The sequence below is a fragment of the Lactuca saligna genome, chromosome 2 (assembly GCF_052625555.1).
Source record: "Lactuca saligna cultivar CGN05327 chromosome 2, ASM5262555v1, whole genome shotgun sequence".
Taxonomy (NCBI): Eukaryota; Viridiplantae; Streptophyta; class Magnoliopsida; order Asterales; family Asteraceae; genus Lactuca; species Lactuca saligna.
Genome location: NC_136418.1, coordinates 50,991,311 through 51,013,120, shown reverse-complemented (window position 1 = coordinate 51,013,120; position 21,810 = coordinate 50,991,311). Strand labels below are relative to the sequence as shown.

The window sequence follows — 21,810 nt, the reverse complement described above, 5'->3', positions numbered from 1 at the left end:
CACAATCTATGTTTTTGATTTGCAATTCTAATTTTTCTACCCTGCTCTTCTTTATTTCTAATTCCCTTTGTGTCTCACTAAGTTGCACATTCAATTTCTTAGCTTCATTACTAGCAGACACAATAACAGAATCAAAATAAGCCACAATATCATCAAACGAAACAATTTCAGCATCATAAGCAGATAAAGGAATATTAAAAGATTCAAGAATTGCACGTACCTTGGTTTTCATGGGAGATTTGTCTGTGGATTCAGACATAAAACATTTCCCAGAAATGTTCTCTTTGCAGTCCTCAAAACTTGCGAACATAGCTCCATGTGTTGGATGTCTCATTTCTTCATCATCAGAGCCTGAAGACCAGATCTAATACGTTCCACTTTCTTCTTCATCCGATTCTCCCTTAGCAACCAAAGACACTCCTTTGTTCTTTGCCCTTAACTCTTCAATTTTTTCAGAATAATAAGCTTCATCTTTGACTTTTTCTTTCTTTTCTTCTTTCTTTCGCAACATGCAATCAGCTGCGAAATGATTCGCACCATTGCAGTAGTGGCAATAAATACCTGAATCACCCTTTAACTTTTTCTCTTCATTCGCATTCTTCTGTTTTCCATCTGTTTTCTCCATTTTCTTCTTCTCTTCTCCTCCAGTTGTTGTTACTTCACTTTTCACATCACTATTCTTTCCTTTTTGGATTAAAAGGCTTTTTGAAAAACTTTTAACTTTGTTGTTTGAATAGTATGCTATTGCTTCATCATTAGAGTTCATCAAAAATCCTTCTACATCAGAACCATCTTTTTCATCAGTGTCTGTTACTTTTGAAACAAGAGCCAAAGGACCACCAATAGCTTGTTTTGATTCTTCATACATTTCTATGACCTCACATTCATGTGTTTTCAGTTGATTGTAAAGATCATTCAATGTGGTTGTATCAAAACACTGTTGATTCTTTATCATCATGCTTACACCACGCCATTCTTTGCGAAGACTCATAATGAAAGTGAGATTGAACTCCATGGTTGATCTAGTAATTCCATACCTGTTGCAGCGAAACATAAGCTCATTCAGACGATCATAACAACTTTCTAAAGTTTCTGAATCCTTTTGTCTGAATTCCTTCAGTTCAACGAGACACTGCTTCACAGAGTTGATCTTCGTTTTTTCACTTCCTTGATATTTTTCTTTTAGAGTATTCCAGATCTCTTTTGCTGTTTTACAACTACGAATGTAATTGTAAACCACAGGAGGTAGAGCACCTCTTAGTTCTCTCATGCATCTCTTTTCATTTTTCTTCAATCGATTGCGTTGTTCTTCAACATCAGTAGACACAGTAGATGATCCAATTGGTTGAACATTAGCAGGAGCTAGTACTGTTCCATCGATACACTTCCAAAGTTCTTCATCAATTCCATTTAAGTAATCTTCCATTCTATCAGCCCACTGATCATAGTATTCTGGAATTAACATTGGAATTTTGGTAGATGAACCAAGCAAGTGAGAGAAAGAGGTCATTGAATTCATGTTGAAGTTCGCCATTGATGAACACAGAAAATATCTGAAAACTTGAAACCTTGATGAATTTCAGAATTTATCAAACTAATTGATCACAAAACACTAATCGATTACTCGATTTAACAATTCAATTGCAGAATCAATTCAAATCTGAAGATCAAAAGTGATTTTCAAAATCAAAAATGCGCGGAAAATTTTGAGTAAATTCGTAACTCAAAAAGCAAATGATTCTTATACGAAAATCAGATCTAAGCAGTTTGAATCCTGCTCTGATACCAATTGATGAGAATTGTTATCGAGAATTTAGAACATAAAAGATAGATTTGAATGAATTAAGATGAAGAACACCGAGAGTAAATATTAATCAGATCTTATATTGATAAAGTCTGATTACAGAGTTAAGCAGAAGTGAGTTCAAGCATCGTACTACAACTTCTAGCCTAAGTCCCTATTTATAGGGAACCATCAAAAAGTATACTAAGTCTATACATTTTATCTTCGCATAAAAATGACTTAGTAAAATAACATAAAATGCGAAACTATACAAAACACTCTATTCGACTTTTACAATATACATCAACACCGTCTTCTTAAATATATCATGTCTCTCCCAAGAAACATTTTAAATTTCCATAATATCAAACTTGTAAGAAGTCATGTTGTTTGTAAGATGAGTCTCCAACCGTGTAACTACATTGGTGATAAGAGTCTTTGTCTTTATTTCTTGAGACTTTAAAAGAAACTCAACATCTTCTTTGCTCACATAAGAAGTGGTAAAAATAAAAGAGTCATTCAGTTGTTCAACTTAGAGGTAAGAATCTTTTATTGCTTCCTAAACATGATTGCATGATCTTCAACATCTTCTTCTTCAGGACCAGAATCCAATTCAGCAAACTCAATCCTTTCATCTTCCTCAATATTCATGATATCCTGATCAATAGATTGAGAAGAGAATAACGCAACAATGTGTTGTGTCAAGATACCTTTAAAAGTAGGAGAATTAAGAGGAATTGTTGTATGAAGAATTATCAAAGTTGGTTGTTGTGATGAAGGTAGTGGTAGAACAATTGAAGAATCTGGAATAGAAGTCGAAGGATTCCTACCCATGTTAACATTTGACTCCTTATTAGATAAGATCGCATGGATGTTCGAAGACCTAACTTCCTCTACATTGGACTTAGTAATAGGACCTTTGGGTAGAATAACAATTGTTGACTCAGGAAATAAAGTCAAAATTGTTTCACAATTTACGATGTTTGTATCCATATTAGACGTGTGTACAGTGACATCTGGGTTGCTTGTCTCCTCGATATTTGGTTTGACAGAGGCATCCTTTCATGTTGAAACATGTTGTGTTTGATCTTTAGTATCAGTTGCCTCATCATCTATCTCTACTTTGACCTCATCTTCATTAATAATCTTCTTTTTAGGTTGTGTTGTGATAAGTTGTTCTTCGATAGTTTGAGCTCTTATCTTCGAAAACCTTTTCAGTAAGCTCAAAGCGTTTTGCTTCTTTTTTTGTTGCTCCACATCAGCAGGATCCTCCTTAATTACAACACCCTTAGTCTTCGACTTAGACTTCTTCGTTCCTTTGACAACTTTCTCAAAAACTTCTTTAATAACAGGTGCTTTAGGCTTGGATTGTTCTTTCTTCTTAACAACAACAACATTTGGATCCCGAGTTATGTCTGATTTAACTCGAAATGTCACCTCCTTAGGAGTAGAAACATAAGGAACAAGATGCAAAGATGCTTTGTATTGAATTAACAATTGATCTGACTTAGAAACTAGTCGAAGCATTGCATTTGGAATTCGACCAACTGATGGAAATGCAATAGGATCATCTACTGCAGTCTTAGGAATTTAAAGATGTGAAAATTAAGCAACTTAAACTCCCTTAAGAATCAAAATTCCTGCTTGACTGTAAGCTTTATGCATAATTAAACTCCAAAAGCGAGCACTAGCAATCTCAGTTGACTTCTTCGAATGCTTTATATAGGTTGTGAATTCGTCCCATAACAGCGAGGCATAATAAACTTTTAAACCATAGTATAAACCAGCCATTATAGAATAAAATTGAAGTTTAGCTTTATTAATACCCGAACTTCTTCCCATCAAACATCGAAGAGTAACCTCAAAGAAGAAATTCCAGATGATGAGAAGAGCAGACTTCTTAAAGATGATAACAATAGAAATTGGAGGAATATACCCCATTCATTCATCATTTAAAGTACATGATCACACGAAGGAACTTCAAATGTACCCTCAGATGGCAATTAAAGGATATGTACAAACTGATTCTTTAGTAAATGTTTTGTTCCTTTTGATTCCATCTGAAACGTAACAACTTCAATATTCTTGTTGTATACAGTTGTTGAACATGCAAGTAATAACCAGTGCATTGGAATTGCAAAAGAAGACGATAAAGCATGAGCAAGAGCTGAATCATTCAAGCATTGAATGGGCATCTTCAATTCTTCAGGATACATCGACAAAGTTGGGATTAGACCAAACATTGTTCGATTGAATGTTCATTTGAGGAACATAAAATTCCTCGTTGGTAGTGTTGAAGTGATCGACAGTAGTTTGAGCAACTGACAAGCTATAAGGTTTGTGGTTCTATTCATGAATTTGATTAATAGGATTTATAGTTTTTGTTTCATAAGTATGTTGCTATTAATTGAGAAAAGGCATAGATCCATTAGGTTGCATGTACCCTTAAATGTTAAGTGAAATTCCGCATGTACATATTTTTTGTAACCTAAAAAGACCAACACTAAAGAACTTCCAATTTTAAATATTGTGTTATGCGATAACAACGGGTATTTGTTACCATTAATAAGATAAACCAATATATGCTATTTACTATCTTTGATGACGTTGCCAGAAAAAGCCACCCAAAACCCGTCCTTTGATGACCCCCTCACCTATCGTTCCAAGAACTTTGACTTCACCTATTTACAAAAGAAATGATAAATGGTTGATTTCTTTAGTGGTATTGCAAGCATAAACAACTCTCCTTTAAAGTCAAGCATTTCCTCAATGATTTCTTCTTCAGTGGAAGGGGTTTGTTTAACTGAAGCTTTTTGCTCTTAATTATTTGAAACGCCTGGTGAAGAGAGGTAGTGTGTAAAATTTCATCCCTCGAACCTTATTTATTTCATATATGGGTCTGGTATGTAGATCCCTTTGTAAAGTTACCAAAAAAAAACACATACCTTGTGGTCAAACCCGTGGTCCAAACACTTCTGGTGGTAAAACGTAAGTAGTCATGGGGATGGTTCAGAGAAGAAGATACATATTTGATGAGGATGGGTTTGTGAAAGAAATTGTAGGGCAGTAGGAAGGGCTATTCCTTCTTTTTCTGGTGATGGAAAAAAAAGTTAGGGTTATATGTATCCGTTTCAAAGGGGTTGGCTGGGGTGTTTGTAGGACCCATTTCTTCTTCTTCTTCTTCTTCTTCTTTTTTTTTTTTTTTTTTTTTTTTTTTCTAAATAATAAATGAAAAACATCAAAAATAAACTAGAAATGATAATATAGTCATTTTAGATTTGAGAGGGACTACAACTGCAACAAAACCAAAATATATAAACCGTTTGGAATTCAAAAAAAAAAAATAATAAAAAGAACTAGGGATCGAACTCTCAATTTTTACAAACCACAGGTACCATTTTAGTAACTTTTTGTTTAAAAAGAAACATGAGTAAGTTTTTTCAAACGTCCAGTCTCTCCTCTCACACTCCCATTTCCCCAAATCTGAAAATTAGAATCCTGAATCGCTGCGTCGCCATCCCCGAATTTTCATAGCGTCTTTTTCCTCTGCTCGCTTCGCCATTCTCCATGGATGCAGTATCGTCTCCATGCCCTTCTACCCCTCAATGGAACTACGACAGACCTTTCCTCACCGGCCAATTTCACCAGGTTTCTCTTCTTTCTGTATATATTTACATATGTGTATGAATGCTCGGAGACATATTTATCTCGATAATGTAATACCAAACCGCCTACCCTTTTGTGAATGTAGCTTATCTTGTTCAAAATTTGGTTTTGTTGGAAACTGGTGTATAAATTTATGCTTGTTCGATGCAGGACTCAAAGGGGCATTCAGTGGATATAGGGTACTTTACCTTTTCCCTGGACTGATATTGAGTTTATTCATGTTTCTATGCGTGTAATTGCTGTTATTAAAGCGAATTGTTTCTCCTTATACACTTTCTTTGTACAGTTTGGAATCTGAGAAGCCGATAGGTTGCTACAATGCTTCTGTTCAGGTACAGCTACAGATGTTTTTATGCTTTTTAGTGCAATTCTTGGCCTTTTCATTCATAATGTCAAACCAGTGTCAATTTTGAAACCTAGAAACAAGTTACTATAGAATATCATGTTAAAGTAAAGATAATTGAAGATTTTGTGATGATTTTTCAACACATGCAGGAACTGATTGTAATTGATGATCTTCTATCTGCTTTAGTTGGGATTGAGGGACGATATATTTCTATCAATAGAGTTGGAGGGAATGATGACTTCTTTATCTTCAATGTTGATGGATCTATGGATTTGGCACTTCAGGTAAGAATCTTCACATATACAATTATACATACACTGATACACAGATTCACATATGTATGCATCTATAACTTCTTGGAACTCTTTTCACTTTTGGGAAATAAACATTGCAAGAAAATGCAGGAATCATCGAAAAGAATATTCCCTTTATGCAAGAGCTATTTGATTATCAATCAGTTTGTGGAATCAAGATCACAGTTCAAGTCTGGATTAGTTAATCATGCCTTTGCTGCTGCACTACGAGCCCTCCTTTTGGTAAGTTATTTATGTTCAATGTTGCCTATTAGATGATGGTTTTTACTGCATATAGTTATAAATAATGTTATTCAATAGGAATTATTGACTATGTAAGACCAATATATCAATATAACACATTTTAGTCATTTAGTGTCAAGGTTCCATGAATTTGCTATTTTGCTATATAATAATAAATAATTATTTTTTTCAGGATTATCAAGCCATGGTGGCACAGCTTGAACATCAGTTTCGACTAGGAAGACTCTCAATACAAGGATTATGGTTCTATTGTCAGGTAATTTCATTTCTTATAAACTTCATTGTTTGTTTATATATTTACAAATTAAGATGAGAATCTTCTTTTTTGGTTATGATTCATATTTGTTGCCTTTTAATATATTTGCAGCCAATGATGGGATCAATGCAAGCATTGTCAACAGTAATAAGAAAGGCATCAGCAAGTAATTTTGTGGGATCAGCAGTTCTTAACCTTTTACAAAGTCAGGTAATTATGTCAATAAACTAAACTAAAATATATTATATGCTATTTATTTATATATTTTAAATTTAAACAGGCCAAGGTAATGGCTGGTAACTATTTGGTGAGATCATTGCTTGAGAAGATGATAGAGTCTGCAAATTCTGCTTATCTTGGCATACTTGAAAGGTATATATAAAGTCACAACACCCAATAATATACTCCAAAAAGTACTATTTTACCCCTTTACCAATATAGAAAGTATGTTGCTATTTTCTGCAATTTTCCCATAACATACTCAATATTATTGTCCATATATTGCCAATATATGCAGGTGGGTGTATGAAGGAGTTATTGATGATCCTCATGATGAGTTCTTCATTGCTGAAAACAAATCTCTCCAAAAAGTACTATTTATTTTTACCCCTCCTACAGATTTTCCCAAAAAGTACAAACATGCTAAAAAGTACGATTTTACCCCTGCTGTTATAGGAGAGTCTGACCGAAGATTATGATGCTATGTATTGGAGACAAAGATACAGTTTGAAAGATGATATTCCTTCTTTCCTTGCAAATTCAGCTGAAACCATTTTAACAACAGGGAAATCTTTGAATGTCATGAGGGAATGCGGCCACACTGTTCAGGTCTTGTTTCTTTTTTCTGTATCTTTCAATTAATCACATTTTCGTCCCTTTGGTTTGTTGTTTCTTACAAATATGGTCCAACAGTTTAATTTTTAATCTTTTGGTCCTTAAAACGTTGTTTTGTCAATGCTTTAGGGATCCAGAATTCAAAAAATCAAACTAATGGACCATATTTTTGAAATTTAACAAACCACAGGGATGAGAAATGTAATTTACTCATATTAGTGCTATTATTAGAGGGTTTTATATGTGTTTTGTAGGTGCCTGCATTGGAGAATTCAAAATTGATGAACTTTGGGTCGAATGATCACTATCTTGAATGCATAAAATCTGCTTATGATTTTGCAAGTGGCGAATTACTAAATCTCATGAAGGACAAGGTGGGGTTTATTGTTATTATTATTATTATTTTTTTAAAATCTTATTTCTAATGGCTGTGCTTTTTAGTTCTTTTAACAATATTTAGTGACCTGTTATTCTTTTGAATGTTGACAGTATGACCTCATTGGAAAGCTGCGTTCTATTAAGCATTATCTTCTTCTGGATCAGGTTAAATTTTGATTGATGGTTTTTGTAGTGTAAATTTTTTGAATTGTAATTTGTAATTAAATTTGATATTTGATTTGTTTGAGTTACAGGGTGATTTCTTGGTTCATTTTATGGATATTGCACGTGATGAACTTGATAAAACACCAAATGAGATCTCTGTTGAGAAGCTTCAGGTCTTTCTCCATTTACCTCATATTATCTGACTAAAAAAAAGTATATTTCGGGCAATTATTGTGATTACGCCACTGATACTTTTTTCTTTCCAATAAAACATTAAAAGTTAAGACATTTTCCCAAACTAACCATTCTAAATCTCCAAATCAACCATTTTTGACCTATTATATCAGGTCAAAATGGTTAAATTGGAAATATGTCTGAAACTTTAATGTTTTTTTTTTATTGGAAAAAAATAAAGTAGAAATGGTTAGTTAAACTGCAAAATTGCCCAAAATATAATGCTGTTTCTGTAATTTGCCCTTATTTGTATGATCCATATGTATAGTTAGGGATAAAAGTTATCCATATATAAGAATTATCGTTTCTCACTCTCTTTTTACCCATTAACTTATATCTGAGAAAATAAATGACATTTGTAAACAGATGATTTATGGAAAAATAAAGAGTTTGATGCTATAAATATAATACACAAATAAATGAAAATGAAAGTACAATGCTATTTGTTTTTGCAAATTAACTTTATAATTTATTTGAGTTTAATTTTCAGTCTCTGTTGGACCTTGCACTGCGTTCGACAGCAGCAGCAGCAGATCCTTTGCATGAAGATGTCACATGTTCTGTGGTCAGTTTTCATTTATTCCTATCACAATATTCCACTTTCAGAAATAATTAATTAATTAATTTTTTATGCCTTTTTCAGGACACAGGTTCTTTGTTAAAAAGGCTGAGCATCCTGAAAGATCTTCAAACAGGTGGAGGTGGTGGTGGTGGTGAGTCAGTTTCAGATGCTGATGTTTTAGAAGAAGAGCCCTTGATCACTGGTATGGAAACCTTCTCTGTTAATTACAAGGTAATTATCATTATCAACACTCCTTTAACATTTTCTTTCTTTCTTTCATTTTATGCAAGAAATAGCAACCTACTTTCATTCATTCGTTTATTATTTATTTATAACATCTTAATATCATCTAGTCCTATTACAACATTCTACTTTGAAAAAATCCATTTAGTTAGTTATATCAATGTCATTCAAATACAAATCATTTTCAATATTACAATGTTATAATTGGAATTAGGCTTAATCTCATAAAAGACCTTATATTTTGTGTTTTTTCCGGATTAAACCTCAACTTTATTTTTCATGAAAAAGACCTCTGGCCCTTTTAATCATTTTTCTTTAAAAAAAGTTGTATAATGTGAGCTTTTTATCAAGAAAACCTAAAAAAGTTGAGGATTTATTTGGAAACATTTAGAAGGTTGAGGGTTTTTTTCGGGAAAAAAAAGACAGTTGAGGGTTTTTTTGGAAAAAAAAAAAGAAAATTTTTAAGGTCTTTTTCATGAAAAAAATAAAGATGAGGTTTAATTTGGAAAAAACACAAAATATAAGGTCTTTTATGAGATTAACCCATAAATGAAACTACTTTACTAATTACCTAATTTTCTATTTTTCTAATTATCAATTAAATGAAAGTAAGTTGTTATTTTTGCTACAGGTTCAATGGCCATTATCCCTTGTGATATCAAGAAAAGCTCTGACAAAATATCAATTAATTTTTCGATTTCTGTTTCATTGCAAACACGTTCACAGACAGCTTTGTGCAGCTTGGCAACTACATCAAGTATGAGACTGAATATCCCTGATATAAATATTTATTAAAAATAAAAATATCTCCCTCTTTATATTATTTGTAATTATACTTTTGTTGTTGCTGTAGGGTGCACGTGCACGTGATATGCATGGAACTGCAATCTCTACATCATCAATACTATGCAGGAATATGCTTAAATTTATAAATAGCCTTCTACATTATCTAACCTTTGAGGTAAAAGTAAAACCATGTTCTTATGTTTATAAAATAACATTGCACTTACATTTCCTTACCAATAATAAAAATATATAACCTGTAATTTGTATGTAAGCTGCTTACAAAATTTATGTTATTGCTATTAGTTGTGATCAGTATAAAAGTAATTATATTATGTAAAAAGTAAAGTACATTCTACAAGTTTCATGCTATGAGTATGTTGTTATTATCATATTATGGGTGAAGAAATATAAATATATTGCTATTTCCTATTTATTCATTAATCTGATGTTAATGTGGTTATTTATCTCTCTTTAGTTCTTTTGTCAACCAACAAAGGTGGAAGTGATATTATATTATTGTGATTGAATTAACATATTGTTTTATCTTGTTTTAGGTTCTTGAACCAAATTGGCATGTTATGCATAATAAACTTGAGAATGCAAAGAGCATAGATGAGGTATATGTTGATTTTTTTTTTATTTTTTATTTTATTTTATTTTTTTTTGTATTAAAATGTTGTGCTTTGAAAAATCTACCCAGTTAGTAATGTCATACAAATACAAAGCAATATTTACTTCTTTAGTTGGGTTGATTTTTTAAAGTAAAATGTTCTAATAAGAAGAAGAAAATTGTACTACAATGCTGTAAAAGAAAAATATAAAAGTAGATTGCTATATTTCACAAATAAATGAAAGTAAGTTGTTAATTTTTTCCCTGTGTGGTTGTACTCTTTGTATGAAAATAGGTAATCCAATATCATGACTTTTTCATGGAGAAGTGTCTCAAGGAATGTTCACTTCTTTCTCCAATCCTCCTCAAGGTTTGCATCATTCCTTAATTCATAATGTGCTCTTAATTTTGCACATCTAAATTTCAAAATACAATATGAAAATTAGAGTAATAGAATAGCATGCAAATTTAATATGATTTTCATTAAGCATTATTTCTGTATAAAGTGCTGTCTGGATAACTAATGTTTAAAAAATATTTGAGAAAATGATGACACACTTGGGGAAATAGAAGGAAAAGTTAAATGAGGTCAAATTCATAAAAAGTTAGGTTAAAAAGAAACATTGATATGTAAGTTACCACATTAAGGGGCTGTTTCTTTTTGACTTAATGAGGTGAGTACTCTCTCATGTTAGAAATTGATGAATATTCTGATTTTTTTCAGAATGTAAGGGTAAAATGGTCATTTGGTCAGACAGACGTCATTATCTGTGCAATCACTTTACCCATACATGACTTAATCAGGCCCAAAGTCATGTCTCCATTAGTTAAAAAAGAAAGTCATATAATATACAAAGGTTTGTGTTCAAATAATAATAATAAGTTTTTGGGGGTGAATGCAGAAATTTGAGAAACTGAAACTTGTATGCCTTCAATATGCTTCTGCAACTCAGTGGCTAATGAGCTCCATTGAAGCTCCCGATTCAAACAGTTCCTTTGATGATTTGGATTCATCTTCCGTGGAAAATGTAAAGGTTTTGAAGCTAAGAAAGTCTTCCAAAAAACCAAATTCACCCACAGATGAGGCTACAGTTATCGAATGTGTCCTGTAAGATCTTAAAACTATACTCCCATATTTCTTTCTATGTATGTATGTATGTATGTATATAATATGTGTGATGGAGTGGAGTGATTTTTGGCAGGAAATTTGAGAGGGAGTTCAGTAGTGAGCTGGAGAGTTTAAGGCCGATATTGAGCAGCAGGGCACAAGCAGAACCATATTTGACTCATCTTGCACAGTTGATTCTTGGTGTTGGTATGGATCACCACATCTAGATTTTTGTATTTTTTCTTCAAGTTTACAGTTTGCTTGTTGGTTGTTGGTTGTAGTGGTTTTTTTGTATATATATGTTTTGGAATCTGAGTGTTTTTGCTTGCATGATGAACAACTTGTGTAGATTTCATAGTAGTAAAACATGGATCATCTGGATTTGATTTTAGCCAAACACAATTTGTTTCTTGTTATTAAAATGAGGGAAAACTGCAATAAAGTCCTTATGTATTGCCCGTATAATCGATTTAGTCCCTATATATATATATATATATATATATATATATATATATATATATATATATATATATATATATATATATATATATATATATATATATATATATATATATATTGCAATTTAGTCCTAAATACCTATAAACGTAATCAAAACGGGAAATTTAATGGGTTAGCCGGTATCCCACCGGTACTATGCGCATGTGGCACCTTACATGTACAAGTGACTTTTACCCTTCCATTTCTACTGCATTCGACGTCAGGTAGATCGATTGAGAGAAAAAGTTAGGGTTTTTACAGAGTGATACACGAAGGAAGTAGGGTTTTACTGAGAGAAACGAAGGTAAAACCCAATGGCTGTCGAATCAAATCAGAGGTTCACCATGAGTCATCTGAAGAATACGACTCTGAAGAATACGAAGATGATGAAGAGGTGCTCGATACTGAGCACATAGATGTGGAAATGGAAGAAGTTGATTTCAAGACACAGGGTAAAGAGAGATGCAAGGATGCTTTCCTTAACTTCAGTTCTGATTATGAAGATAATGAAGCCGATGAAGACAATGACTTAGTTGATGAAGATGAAGAAGGGTTTGGTTCAGAAGAGGAAATCGATGACACTGCAGGGGCTAATGATCTTGATTTGGGAGATGCGGTTGGTGCAAGCTTCCCTATTCACGACCCATCAGTTAAGTGGAATAAGATGAAGCCCCTTCCTAGTGAAAGGTATGAATCACCACATCAGTTGCAACAATGTCTCACTAATTATGCTATTAAGTCAGGGTATAACATTAAATTTGCGAAGTGTGACACTGTGAGCTTAACTGCCAAATGTGGTTCTAAGATGAAGTCTCAACCCTGCCCATTCAGATTTCATGCTTCCTGGATGACTCAACAAAGGTCTTTTCAGATTAAAACCTTAGTCGATGAGCACAAATGTGTTAGAAATTTCAATATTTCAAATTTACTGAGTCCCAGATGGCTAGCAAGACACTTTTTGAAGGAGTTGATAATGAAACCTAACTTGAAGTGTAAGGAGATGCAATCAATAATTAGGACCAAATTTCATTCTGGTGTGTCTTGGCTTAGGCTTACAGAACAAGGTGTAGAGCAATGACCATTATAGATGGTAAACTCACAGAACATTATGCTAGGGTGTGGGACTATTGTCATGAGTTACTAAGGTCAAATCCTGGTAGCACTGTCCAAGTTGGTGTCACTGTAAATCTAGATCAAACAACATACTTTCACAGGATGTATTTGTGTTTTAAAGCAATCAAGGAAGGTTGGAAAATAGGGTGTCGTAGGGTAATTGGTCTAGATGGATCTTTCTTGAAAGGGACATGTAAAGGAGAATTACTCACAGCAATAGGGAGGGATGCAAACAACCAAGTTTATCCAATTGCTTGGGCAGTTGTTGACATTGAAAACAAAGCTAATTGGAAATGGTTTCTGGAACTGCTCACAGAGGATCTTAATCTGCTATATGGAGGAGGGTTTACTGTACTTTCTGATCAACATAAGGTTTGTAATTTCTTAGCATATTTATGATTTTTCCTTAACATCATCTTATATGTTTATGTATTCATTAAATTGTAGGGATTGCTTGAAGCAACCAAGGAAATCCTACCAAATGTGGAGCATAGACAGTGTGCAAGACACATATATGCTAACTTTAGGAAGACCTATTTTGGAGTGGAGTTCAAGAATATGTTCTGGGCAGCTTCCTTATCAACTGTAGAGAGTGAATTTCTGAGGAAAATGGATGATATAAAAGAGGTTAATCCAAATGCTTATGAACATTTGATTGCAAGACATCCTCACACATGGTGCAGGGCATTTTTTAGGACTGATGTAACATGTGAGGCAGTTGAAAATGACATAGCAGAGTGCTTCAACGCCATCATATTGGATGTTAGAAAGAAACCCCTTCTAGCAATGTTTGAAAAAAATTAGGTTGTACATGATGGATAGGTTCTACCATATGTTACAAAAGGCAGAAAAGTGGGAATTAGTGGTTTGTCCAGCTGCTATCAAGAAAATGAACAAGTTTGGAGAGGATTTGAGGTTTGTCTTAGCATTTTTATTGTTCCTTGTTATCATTATTCTAATTTCATTGTTATGATTTCATTTAGTAATGCTATTGTAGGAATTGGAATGTGAATCCAAGTGGACCATCTATTTTTGAAGCCAGGAATGGATTAGAAGGGTACGTGGTTAACTTACAAAGCAGAGTGTGCAGTTGTAGGCTTTGGGATATCTCAGGAATTCCATGTGTACATGCACAGTGTGCAATACTATTCATTGGACAAGATCTTGTTCATTTCATAAGTGAGTGGTTTAATGTGGACAGGTTCAAGGCCATATATGTAAACAATATACTGCCTGTGAATGGTAGAAATTTATGGCCTAGAACATCATACATAAAGCCTCTACCCCCTTTAGCTAGAAGAATGCCAAGGAGACCAACTCTGAAAAGAAAGAGGCATGTCACTGAATCTCAAGATAAATACTCCCAAAACAAGATGAAGGTTACTGGAATAAGAAGGAAAGTCCAACGCAAAAATTGTCTTCAAAGGGGTCATAACAAAGCATCCAGTAAGAATCTCAAGGTCACACCAGAACCCCAACCCAAGAAAAAAATGGGTAGACCAAGATTGGATCCTGATATCAGTCATTGGACTAGAGGTGGTGTCAGAGGTAGTAGAGGTGGTGCAATGGGTAGTAGAGGTGGTAGAGGGGGTAATAGAGGTGGTGTAGTGGGTAATATAGGTGGTGTAGTGGCCAACAGAGGTGGTAGGGGTAGTAAGAGAGGTGGTAGGGGTAGTAAAAGAGGTGGTAGGGGCAGTAAGACATCTGTTAGAGTTGAAGGTGGTGGAGGTGCTGAAGTTGAAGGTGATACAGTTGAAAATGAGGATGACACTATTCCTGAAAAATATTTAGTCCATTTATGGAAGTCAATGCAAGATTTGAAACAATCAGGGTATTCAATTGAAGAAATTAAAAATTCACTTAATCTGACAGATTCACGTATGAAACAACTCAATGATTACAATGACACTATTGAACAAGTTCGTCCTATGTCTATGGTAAACCCTCTATATTACCTTAATGTTTACATTCATTTATGTTATTAATTGCTTGGTGTTTTATAGGAAGAGGAGTATCCACCTCAGACTGAGACACAAGATGGGGCTGAAGAAATTATCCCCGAGACACAACCAGAAAGTGAAGAAGAAGAAGACGTTAATGACACCCAGGAATTACCAGTACACCTTAGGATTGTGAAAAGAAGAAGGCCCTCTCAGAGGATTGTTAAAAACAAAAACAAGCTGAAGAAGATGGGATGTGTTGGGACTTCTGCAAGTTCATCATTGGAGTTGGATTAGGGTGTTAGGGTGTTAAGGGTATTTTGGTACATCTTTTGTGAATGCTATTTTTGTGAATCTTTTGTGAATGCTACTTTTGTACATCTTTTGTGAATGCCCTTAAATTACTAATAGCGATATTTTGTACATCTTTTGTAAACACATTGAAACATTGTGAATGCCCTTAACATGGTTGGTAATGGCATATTGGAGTTTGTTGTTTAATTATTTTAGCCACAAGTGTGCATACTTCATTGGTTTGTTGTCAATGGTGATCATTCTAGCCCCAAATTCAACACCAATTGTTAAATCATGGTTATATTTCACAAGTGTACACCATTTATGCAAACCATAATAACATATTGCCATTTCATTAACCAAAATATTACATGATCCACAAGAACATTTATCTCTTACAGTAAACCCTCCTCCATCTATTAAATCATGATAACAAACCAAAAGACTACATCATCCCTACCATACCATAATACCTTACAACTTACACTAAACTAAGCATACATCATTCCTACAATAAAACAAACGAAACAAACCATCATCCACTTGCAGAATCCGAATTCATTACCAGGCACATGTGTATTCTCACGCATTGTAATTTGATTATCAGGCTCAAGAGCATTCAAATGGGAAATAGGGACATCAACATTCATAGGGGCAATAGGGTCATCAACAGGTATTTCACCTTCATTAATAGGGTTATTGAAAGAAATAGCTACACCCCCATTAGCAACAACTCATAATTCATACATTCTTTCTTTATACCACTTATTCAATAGTGGTGGGTCAATCCAACGAAAATACCCACAGTCCTTCTCTTCATCCTACATAACATAGCAAGATGCATGTTTTTAACACAGAAAAATGGGAATTTTAGAGGATTAGAAGAATTTGAGTGAGATTTGAAGATTCTATACCATGTAATTTGGGCAACCAAAAAACCTCCAACCTGGATTCTTTCGAGTCCATGATGTCCACATATCAGCCCTATCTCCACAATAGCACATTCTGATGTTGGTGCTTGACGAACTCAACATCGATTTCATGTTTCCAATTTGCCCTAATCGTTCGCTCATTTGACTGGAGAATGAAGAAGACAAGCTCGATTCAATGATTTAGCCCTCTATAATGGCACGTAGGATGTTATTTAACATGATGACTTCCACGTAAGCTGCCACATCAGTTAGATACCGGCTAACCCATTAAATATCCGGTTTTGATTACGTTTACAGGTATTTAGGACTAAATTGCAAAAAAAAAAAAAATATAAGACTAAATTGAAAGTATATTTCATGCCTCTTGAAAACCAAATTGTAAAAACCGATCCAATCGAATTATAATTTGGTTGGTTAGACTTGAGATTGGATTTGAATTTAATTTGTATTATTCGGATTCGGGTTTTGAAATCAGTTGGATTCACTTCTGTTATCCTCAGCCACCTCCAACTTTTAGCACTTGATAGGATCAGCCCCTCATGTACTTTATTCTGTAGCCCTCAAGTTCTTTAGATTAACTGCCAGTCCTTGGACTTTAGCGCTATGACCAATTCAACTACTAAAACTAAAACCTGCATTAATTAATTTGCAGAAACCTTTCCAAGTTAATAAGACAAATAAAATAGACATATAATCGTTGTTAATATTGCATCACATGGTATCAGCAAATTATATGGTACAAATCAGTTGCATCGAACGAGAGCCATCATGCAATGTATTAGATATATGATATGATGAATCATGAAAGAATATTAAGCACAACTAAAAGTTATGAAATTGGTGGATCAATGGAGAAGAGTTTAGGGATATTTAGTATCAAATTTATAAAATGTTTGGACTTTTACCCATATGTAAAAGGGAGGAGAAAGTTTATTATTAAGCAAGAGCCAAGAGGAGGAATGAGTTTATTATTAAGCAAGAGCCAAGAGGAGGAATGATCTGACTGATACAACATATCTAATCTATATATACACCAACCAACACACTCAAATAACTCATTATTTAATTAACACATTTTATTATCTAATCTGACATCATTTGCTTCCGGCGGCGCTCCCCGTCTAACTATTTCTTTATTTAGCCCCTTACAGTTATAGACAATTAAACGTTGGATAGATGACATGTTGGTTAACCACGTAGGCATTTCTTTTATTCCGAAACTATATATGTGTAACTCAGTGAGTGAGGTGAGGTGTTGTATTTCTTCAGGTATCGACTCCCACTGATCCACACCGTACAACGTTAACTCGTGAAGGTGGTTCCTTAACTTGTCAATGCCTTGGAGACTCGGGAAAGAATCGAGCTCTTTTGAGAACGGACCAAGTTCCAACTTATTTAAGAAGGCAAAACAGTCAAACGTTTTCTGAGGCAAGGGTGTCAGGTTGGTGCAAAATCTAATAAACAAAGTCTTCAAAGAATGACACTCATTGGGCAAATTGGCTATTACCAAAAGACTTGGACAACCGCTGATTACTAAAGATTCAAGAGATGTGAGGCCTTGTATGCTCATAATATACACCAGACCTGTGCAATTCCGGATGGTTAAGGACACAAGAGGATGGGGATGGCATTCATCTAAGATAGCAATCTTTGGGCAATAAGCAATCTCCAACTTCTGGAGGACAGGCGATATCATTTTTGAGCTGTTGGGTGATCCATCTATCCACTTTTCCAGGCTGTACATATCATATAGTCGGAGGGATCTCAACGATGGACACAAAGGCTTCATTGATCCAGTAACATCGCAACTCCTTAAGCATGTCAAGCTGTCCATATCCTCCAACACAAGATCCCGAAGATGTGGTAGCTGCTCAAGCGTCGGAAGAGAGAGGCAGCTCCTACACCCAGATAATCTGATTGACACGAGCTTGTCAAGGGGCGTTTCTTTCCTATCAATATTGACTGCCATCTTCGTTACCCATTCTGGAAAATTATCACCATAAAATCTTGTAATTGCCAATTCTTTTACATCTTTAGGGGGTTGCAAGCCTTCCAGTACTTCCTTGTCGTTTCTGTTGGCACCTTCATCATCGTCCTCACTCCATTCAAATTCAATCATGTATAAATTTTTCTTGCTAGATAAATCTGCCTTGACAGCATCCTCTTTGCTCCTAACATTTTCAAGACCGCCAATACAGAGCTTTCCACCAAGGTTATTCAAATGGCGTAGCTCTTCAATACCATGTCCTTTCCTTCTAAGCACTTTGACTGAAGACAGTTCTCGAAGACAAATCAATTGTCCCACGATATTGGCGGGAATGTTTCTGTTACCCATGAAATACCGCAGGCTTCTCAAATTTCTCATGGCTTTTGGAAACTTCTTGAGACGATTGCACCCTTGCAACTTCAGAGTTTGCAAGTGGTATAATTTACCAATTGATTCAGGAAGAACACGGATCTTCGTATATCTCAAATCCAGATACCTGAGATGCACCAACCCTCCAATTGAATCGTCTAACTTCTCAATAAAATCTCCCTTGAGTTTTAGAATGCGTATGCACTTTAATCGTTGAAATGAAAACTTCTTCTCGAGTTCAAGTTTGATAAACAATGTATGCAAAGTTCTAGCCACTGTATTCCTTTCGATGCACATAGAAACCTCCGCTGCCGATTCAAAGTTCTGTTCATGGTAAACAGCGAGATGTTTAACCTGAGGGATACGTGCAATGTCATCGTTTGTTGCATCCACCAGACATACGCTTTCATGTTTTGAGAGTGTTAATGAAAGATCATGCACCAGATCATGCATGCTACAATGACTGATGTTACCATACTCATCCCTTTCAACATCTTGGAACAATGAGTTGCTAACCAAAATTCGAAAAATATCATTTCCCACATCCTCCACTGCCTTGTCTTTTTCCTCATCTGCTTGAACAAACCCTAAAGCCATCCAAAGTCGGACCAGTTCATCCCTTTCCATAACCTTATCTTTCTTAAAGATGGAACAATATGTGAAGCATTGCTTGGCCATAGAATTTGGAAGATTATCAAAGCTCAGTTCCAAACTCTTTTGAACTCTCTCCCTTTCATCTTCTAGATCCCAAACTTTGCTATTTTTGATGGCCAACCACTTCTCAGGGTCACTGTAATTTTGCAACATTCCTCCTATTACGTTTAATAGCAAAGGCAAACCACTACACTTTTTGGCAATATCACGCCCTATCTCCTCCAATTCAGGTTGTGGTGATTGTCCTGCTAGAAAGACCCTCTCTTTAAAGATGTTCCAACAATCATCATTAGAAAGACCTTTTAAAGGACATGAATTCATCACCATAGCCTTCGTTCCTATGTCAAGTTTCCTGGTAGTGACAAGAACGCCACTTCCAATTTGTGACTTCACATTTATCATAACACTCCTAAAATCTTCCCAATATAATCTCTCTTCGTCCCAAACATCATCCAGGACTAGCAAGTATCTTTTTGCTCCCAACTTCTTTTCAAGATCTCCAACTAAATTGGCCATTGTTTCCGACTTAGGTTTCTCTCCTACAACAGATTCATAGATCTTTGCCAGAAGTGTGTTGATGTCAACCTTAACCGACACACACAACCACGCTTTCACATCAAAATATTGCTGGATTTTTGGATTATTGTATACGGACTTAGCCAGAGTGGTCTTCCCCATCCCGCCCATTCCCACAATAGGAACAATCGTAAGTTTTTCTTCTTTTCTTGACTCGGTTAAAAGGTGTATGATGCGTTCTTCATCATCCTCCCTCCCAACAATTTTGAATTCGCCTAAATTTGGATCTGTCTCCAGGTAGGGGCGATATTGAACAACAGGGCCAGGCTGTTCATTTTGTAGTCCCAACTCGTTTGCTTGTTTATTGATTTGAGACAACTTTTCGTTAATGTTTTTGATTTTATGACCCATTTCACTACGAAAGAAAAGCTTTTTCAAGCTTGGGAGAGAGGGTACCTTTATTGCCACCCGATCTCGCTTCTTTACCTCACGCCTCAACATTTCGTAGTGAACCTCATCGACTACATCATCAGCTTCAGCAACCACCTCTTTTAGCTGTTTCAGCCACTCCATCACACTATGTTTTTGACCTTTCTGATTCTCGGCATCCTGTAACTTGGCACGAATCATTTTCAAGGTCCCTTCAAGTGTGTACAACTTCTCTTTGTAACCCCAAGCAAGGGCGACTTCGTTGACAGCTATGGATGCTAACTTTTTCAGGATCGCCTCGGCAGCAACATTAACTAAAGCGTCGGCCATTTTCAAATTTTCAATGGTGTGTATGTGTGTTTGAGATAGGAGAGAGAGTCGATGAGAGAGCGTGAAATATAAAGTCACAGAATTCAAAACTCAAAACCAAATAAAACGACATGGAAAACAGAAAAGATGCTTTAACATATTCAATATTAATTTTATCTTAAAGAATTCAATATAATATTTGCAATTGGGGATTTTTTATGTACCGTGATTCCTCAATGTAAACTTTTTTTTATTGTTATATATATATATATATATATATATATATATATATATATATATATATATATATATATATATATATATATATATATATATATATATATATATATATATATATATATTTGTTATTATTATACAATATTAAATAAATTAAAATCTTGTTATTTTTTTTTTTTGTTTTTTTCCTTTTAAATTGTTTGGATGTTACATTTTTTATCAAATTAAAAAAAAAAAATTTTTTAACGATATTAAATAAACAATCTTAATGTTACTTTATGTTAATTTAGGAGTTTCATCATATGAACCATATTAACTACAAATTAAATTTATTTTGTAATTAATAGATAATTAGAGATGATTACAAATATTAAAACAAAATTAAATTCAAAATTTTACCCTTAAAAAAATGAACAATTTCTAAAGATTGCACTACAACATTATTATTAAACATGCAATGTTATTATTAAAAAAATTAAACATTAAACATTAAAAAAATTCAAATTTTACATTCAGTTGAGCATGATACAACGTAAGCATACAATGTTATTATTAAACAAATTAAAATTTTACATTTTACTAGTTATCTGATACGTTAACTATTTCAAGACAACGATTATTGCATTGTCTATATGGTGGAACGTAACCATTCAATCAAACATGATACAATGTTTGTCATCCAGTAGAGCGTGCTGATTTGTGCATATTCCATTTCCAAGAAACATTAGCCATTAATGACCATCTTGTAAATCAACCTTAACATAATGAAAACCGTTAAGGAGGGTGATATTTATAATTGGATGATTTGGGAAATCTTGTGGACCACTTCAAAGTGGGAAAGACGTTGAAGATTTGAGCTTGCTTAAGAAATGAACAATAACACCATACTTATTAGCAATTAGATTACCACTGTTAGGCATATTCATCCAATATTTTCGAATCACGAGTGTGCCATAGAAATTCAACGCTTCACTAATGGTATTTATGTTATTTGTAAAAACCAC

At 34.3% G+C, this 21,810-nt stretch overlaps 3 protein-coding genes across 3 annotated transcripts; 2 read left to right on the top strand and 1 right to left on the bottom strand.

Moving 5' to 3' along the window:
• The first annotated feature begins 5,242 nt into the window (after window positions 1–5,242).
• LOC145030945 (Spc97 / Spc98 family of spindle pole body (SBP) component) lies at window positions 5,243–11,993 on the top strand. Its single transcript, XM_078979388.1, has 21 exons — window positions 5,243–5,431; window positions 5,600–5,628; window positions 5,736–5,781; window positions 5,945–6,079; window positions 6,200–6,331; window positions 6,525–6,608; window positions 6,720–6,818; window positions 6,889–6,980; window positions 7,126–7,198; window positions 7,284–7,436; window positions 7,697–7,816; window positions 7,932–7,985; window positions 8,075–8,158; window positions 8,710–8,784; window positions 8,863–9,012; window positions 9,656–9,781; window positions 9,878–9,985; window positions 10,365–10,427; window positions 10,716–10,790; window positions 11,323–11,528; window positions 11,623–11,993. The coding sequence occupies exons 1-21, from the start codon at window positions 5,351–5,353 to the stop codon at window positions 11,753–11,755; spliced, it is 2,118 nt and encodes a 705-aa protein (XP_078835514.1). The 5' UTR covers window positions 5,243–5,350; the 3' UTR covers window positions 11,756–11,993.
• A 1,107-nt stretch (window positions 11,994–13,100) lies between these two features.
• LOC145029716 (uncharacterized) lies at window positions 13,101–13,943 on the top strand. Its single transcript, XM_078978195.1, has 2 exons — window positions 13,101–13,511; window positions 13,587–13,943. Exons 1-2 carry the CDS (start codon window positions 13,101–13,103, stop codon window positions 13,941–13,943), a joined length of 768 nt encoding a protein of 255 aa, XP_078834321.1.
• A 3,314-nt stretch (window positions 13,944–17,257) lies between these two features.
• On the bottom strand, window positions 17,258–20,657 carry LOC145030944 (putative disease resistance protein RGA3). Its single transcript, XM_078979387.1, has one exon. It carries the CDS (start codon window positions 20,588–20,590, stop codon window positions 17,372–17,374), a length of 3,219 nt encoding a protein of 1,072 aa, XP_078835513.1. The 5' UTR covers window positions 20,591–20,657; the 3' UTR covers window positions 17,258–17,371.
• Window positions 20,658–21,810: the final 1,153 nt, after the last annotated feature.